General features: G+C 33.3%; 1 protein-coding gene across 1 annotated transcript in view; it reads left to right on the top strand.

The window, feature by feature from the left end:
- The first annotated feature begins 6 nt into the window (after positions 1-6).
- Positions 7-6,000, top strand: part of LOC108910047 (chromosome transmission fidelity protein 18 homolog) — a 272,160-nt gene continuing 266,166 nt past the window's right edge. Inside the window, exons 1-3 of the mRNA XM_018714543.2 lie at positions 7-389; positions 446-1,041; positions 1,100-1,436. Coding sequence (XP_018570059.1) covers positions 308-389; positions 446-1,041; positions 1,100-1,436 — 1,015 coding nt within the window. The 5' untranslated portion in view covers positions 7-307. The remainder of the gene's footprint in view (positions 390-445; positions 1,042-1,099; positions 1,437-6,000) is intronic.

Here is a 6,000-nt window from a genome sequence, read left to right as displayed (position 1 = left end):
GGGTTTTTGGTTTGAATTGGAAAGGCAGGTGAATATGAATGTTTCGCCTCCTTTTCAATTCAGCGGTCTCCGGCATATCCGTAGGTACAAGATTATGACTTCTATGAATATACGGGGTGTACTGAAATCCTGAAGCTCGCTCGAAGGGTGGAATACGACATTATAGACTTCACTCTATGTGTTCAGTTGTTCAGTGTTAATTTTTCTTGTTTTGGCGTTTTGGCGGGAATTCGAAAACATCAAATTCTTAACCTTAATTGTATTGCGTCAATATTTATATCTATTTAAGTGACTAGTTTAAAAAAAAATGGGTGATTATCTAGATCCTGAAGAAGAATTTGAATTATTGTACGGAGATGAGTTCGATTTAATGAAAGAACATGATGAAGGTAATATTCCATAAAAAACTGGGGTTAGGTATATATGAATATATTTTCATTTTTAGAACTCTATCAGCCACCACCTAAAAGCAGAAAAAGTTTAGATTTTAGCACACCTTCAACATCTCAAGTCAATGAGAATCCTCCTAGTGAAAGTTCTAATGATATTCAACCTTTAAGTTCCGTTAACGATTTATTTTTTGATACTCAAACAGAGGGATCAATTTTTCCATCACAACAGTCAAATAGTAAAAAACGAACTGTAGATGAGTTGTTTGGTGATATTGATGATATTGAAGATGACATAATATTTGACGATCATCCTAACGTAAAGAAACAAAAATCTGATGCACATTCAGAAGATCTTGCATTAATAGACCATATATTAGAGCTAAGAAAATTATCAAAAGAAAAACACTGTATAACCACTAAAAAAGATTATTCTGCTTCTAGTATAGAGAGAGACAAACGTAATTTATCATACAGTGTACCCAAATATCCATTTATTACTATTACTAGACAGGATAAAGAGAGGATTTATGTAAGATTTCACTCTGAAGACTTTGAAAAAGAAGATACGGACAGAATTGTGAAAGAAATTTCTTTTCATGGAGTTATGGGGGATGGTTTTAAAGAAATATGGAATGAGGCTTGCAACTTGGTTTGTGCTTTCTTTATGAATTATATAAAAGTAGTTATAACATTATTTCAATTTCCAGATAAATGTGCAGATGGATTCGTCAAAAACACTAGAAGTAGATAATGAGCTATCAATTATCCAACAAATTGATGAAAATAAACAATTGTGGGCTGACCTATACAAACCAAGAAAATACTTAGAACTTTTAAGTGATGAAAGCACAAATAGAATAATGTTGCGTTGGATGAAGCTTTGGGATAAGGCAGTTTTTAATAGAAAACCGAAAATTAAGCCAATGAAACCCAACGATGGTAACAAGAAACCATTTTTTAAAAGGCAGGAACTCAATACAAAGTTGGACGAACATGGCAGACCTGAACATAAGGTTGCTTTATTGTGTGGGCCACCTGGATTGGGTTAGTATACAGTATTTTCTAGAACAATGATTGGAAAAAGTAAAGCAAGTTAAATTATTCGATGAGGAAAGTAATTAACATAAGTAATAGGTGATCTGTAACGTGATTTGATAAAACTTACCTTGGTCCAGTTGACAGTAAGTAAGTTACAGGATGTAAAAATTAATATTTTATTTTCAATTTTTTTAAATAACCATTGAGGTAATTCATTTATTTAAACGAAATTTGGAATCATAGTGTTTTTTAACATGAGAAATTCAAATTTTCTCATAATTTTGGCCATACATTTTATAGGATGCCACGTACTTACCTACTTCGCCTCTTTGAAATTTTACATTTTACACAATTTGTGCTACACACTGTATCTTATTTTCTGATGGCAATATCTATCTCTTTTTCCATCACTTTTGTATCAGAAAGATGTACCTTCTTAATGTTGCTTGCTTTCGAGATATTTGCATTTAAAAGTTCACTGTATGACAAGAAAGTTAGAAAGTAACAAAATTGAATGTAATATAATTTTTATTTTACCAAGAGCAAAACTGTAAACATAAACATAACTGAACAGTACATACATTATATCTGTGAATTATTTTATTAAATTTTCAAAATGGCTTCCATCTACTTCCATACATTTTTTAATACTTTTTGTTAAAGATTTGGGCTTTTAAAAATATGTTCTTCATTTCTAATAAACTGTAAGGCATTCAGTATCTGGCCCCATAATGCTTATCAATTATTAATTGGGTGAGGATAAAAAAATTTTTTCAAATGGTCCCACAAGTAATAATCTTAAGAATTTAAATCAGGGTTACGAGCTAGGTGGCCATCGATATTCACTACCTCTTTCATTCTATCTGTATTGTTAATGAAAGACTCTTTTTATTTGTGGACTGTATTTTTNACTTGGCTACACTGCAATAAACGAACAACGTATTACTACACTAGTGCAGCAGTGTAAGGTTTACGAACAAAGCTGTTATATCTGTGAATTATTTTATTAAATTTTCAAAATGGCTTCCATCTACTTCCATACATTTTTTAATACTTTTTGTTAAAGATTTGGGCTTTTAAAAATATGTTCTTCATTTCTAATAAACTGTAAGGCATTCAGTATCTGGCCCCATAATGCTTATCAATTATTAATTGGGTGAGGATAAAAAAATTTTTTCAAATGGTCCCACAAGTAATAATCTTAAGAATTTAAATCAGGGTTACGAGCTAGGTGGCCATCGATATTCACTACCTCTTTCATTCTATCTGTATTGTTAATGAAAGACTCTTTTTATTTGTGGACTGTATTTTTTATCTGTAATCTGACAGGCTTGCAGGAGCCACAGTTCGTGGATCCTTCTTTATTGAGATCGGACTCGAAAAAATGTATTGATGTCAATATGACAGTAAACAACAACTCGAACAAAAACACGAAAAACAAAGCTGCTACGTCTTGACCATACCGCCAGCCTTGAAAGCCTGTCTTTCAACATACTTGTATACATAAACCCATGAACAACAATCAAGTAGAAATATAGAAATACTAAACTATGTACTAAACATATCAGCGTAATATCAATTCAATTTTTAATCATTAGGCAGTTCACATAATTGAGTCAAGGCTCTTTTGAACACAGCTTTAGCTGTTTTCATTGATACAACACGGCACATATTACTTACTTCCAAAATGTAACTCCATCACTCTAGCTGGCACTTAGGTGGTGGTAAATTTTCGTCTTTGATCACTACCATAGCACCATCTTTGATCGGCTCTTTTGAAGTATGCCACTTGCTGTGCTGCTGCAGTTGACTTAAGTACTCCTTAGACCATTTTGTCCAAAAATCTTGCACAATTTGAGTCATTAGATGAAACCATTTTATTTTGTTTGGATTGTAGGACTTTAGGTCTTCTTGGGGTAAGGCGCATAATGACGTACCAATTAGAAAATGACTTGGGGTAATAATGTTCAAATCGTCAGGATCCTCAGTTACGGGAGTAAAAGGACGCAAATTTAAACATGATTCAACCTGGGCGACGACAATATTAAACTCTTCAAACGTCAATCGACGATTATCAATAACTGTCTTTATGTGGTACTTTGCAGATTTTACTGCAGATTCCCACACTATTAATGAGAAAATTGCTCAGTTAAATAAGTGCACACTTCGCGGGAATAGCGAGATGGCGCCTTGTCCTGCGTGAACCACGTGTTCTGTCTGGTGTCTAAAGGCCAAGTTTATATTTCATCAAAGAGTTCAGGTCACAGGAAATTCAAATAAGAATTACCAATTACAGTTGATGGTAATTCATATGGATCCAGCAAGAGACCTTGTATGATCCCACACCACAAATGAATTTTAAATTCGTATTGAAAGTGTGACTCCCAAAGTTCAGATTTTCGACATCTCAGTACTGCGAATTTCTTCAAGTGAATCCTCCTCGTCTGATGAGAGGATGTTTCTAAAAAATCGTGACTTTTGTTTTGTTTATTATGAAGAAATTCTGTAAATTCTAACCGTACGGGAAGATCCGTGATTAACAAATTTTGAATCGGCATGAAATGAAATTTTTCTTTTGGAGTATTCTGCAAATGGAAGATTTACTTACTCCTGTACTTGCTGATAAACATCATGTACTAAGTGGATGATCCACAAATTTTGTCTCTTGTGCTGTGAGGGTCCAGAGGACATTGCTAAGCGCACTTTCAGATTTTACAAATTACGCATTTATCATTATTATATTTAATGCATTTGTTACCTTTATTATCATTATTTATCATGATAGTTTATGTAACAAACCATCTTTTTGTAGTATATGTTCTTAGATCTGCTACCCTAACATTGTATGGCAGTGTCAATAATTAGACGAACTCTGTTGTCTAATGTTTATGTGACTATGCAGAGTGTCCAGAAAGGGATAAACCATCAAGACTAGTGAAAATAAATGATTTAGATCAAATTGTTTTAGTTTGAATGAACCATGGATGTGTCGAAGGGTATAAGCACCATTTTTGATGTTTTTTTTCTTAAAAAAATTGTATAGGTCTATGTTGTATGATCTGAGAAAACAATATGTGTAAATTAATTTATTAAGGGTTTTAAGTTTGGCTTAATTGTTTCTTTTCAGATACAGAATAAAAGCTATTGAAGGACTCTTCACTACATTATTATTCTTTCTACATCATCCATTGTAAAGAGGATTGTGGCCATACAAGTGCAAAAAGCAAAAACAATAACAGGAGAAATCAGTAATAGCACTACATAGCAAAGTACAACCAATCACAAACTTGAAAATATGCCAATTTACAGTGCTAAATTTTAAATGTGGTATTATTGTCATAGAAATACTATGTTATACTTTGATTGCATCAAAAGATTGCTATAAATTTGATACTCTTAAACGTTTGGTAATATACAGGGTGATTCTGGAGGAACGGGAAGTACTGTAGCTTCAGAGGGTCAAAATAACAAAAATAAACCCATAAATTATAGTCTGAATGTAAACTATTGTTGAAATAACTAAGTATTTATTTTTTTATACAATGAACTTTCTTCCAAAAGTTAGGCCTGTTTCTTTTTTAACAAATCAGTCACATATAACAGTGCAAAAAACGCATTTGCAATTGAGGATATCAATTCTATGTTTAGCCGCCAGTCAAATTAATTGTCAGATTATAATCAGTCAGTTTGGACATTAACTGATTTAGTTACGGATTCCTAAAATGCCCCAAATATTCACCCATGGGGAATATGCGGATATAATTTTTGTTTATGGGTTTTGTAATGGAAATCCAGTCCACGCAGTTTATGAATATCGACGGCGATTTCCTAACTGGAGGGTCCCTAATAGAAAAGTTTTCCAAATATTGTTCACCAGAGTTCAGTTTTTCCGAGCGCAAGGATTTTTAGTGAAAGAGAAAATCTTGTCATACGAACCGAAGAGAATATTCTCAATAAGTTTGAAGAAAACCTGAGGGAAAGTATGAGGAGGATTGCAAACTTCTGCGAATACACAGAAAGTCGCTTTTAATATACTTAAGAAAAATAGTTTAAAGCCTTTCCATATCCAGCCCATTCAACATCTTGAAGATGACGATCATGTTCAAAGGTTACAATTTTGTAAATGGATTAGTTAAAATCCTACAATAAATGAGTACATTTTATTCACTGATGAGGCTCAATTCACTCGTGATGGTATAAATAATTTTCACAATGGTCAGTAGAAAACCCTCATGCAACGTTTAAACACAATTTTCAGCATCGATTCAGCATCAATATTTGGTGTGGCATAATTAGTGTGTTGCGTTAAATGGGCATCTTACAGGAATTTTAGAGGAAGTTCCTGTAAATGTTTGACAACGATTATATGTACTTCAACATGATGGGGCCCCTCCCCACTTTACTCTTCAGGTACAATCATTTTCCTGGATGCTGGATTAGTAAGGGGAGGGGAGGGTTCAATAAATTGGCCAGCCAGGTCTCCAGACCTAAACCCACTCGATTATTTTGGTTGGGGATGGATGAAGTCATTGGTGTAAGAAACAAAGATAGACACAAGACAAGCATTACT

The sequence above is a fragment of the Anoplophora glabripennis genome, unplaced genomic scaffold, assembly GCF_000390285.2.
Source record: "Anoplophora glabripennis isolate ALB-LARVAE unplaced genomic scaffold, Agla_2.0 scaffold469, whole genome shotgun sequence".
Taxonomy (NCBI): Eukaryota; Metazoa; Arthropoda; class Insecta; order Coleoptera; family Cerambycidae; genus Anoplophora; species Anoplophora glabripennis.
This window is presented reverse-complemented; position numbering and strand designations above follow the sequence as displayed.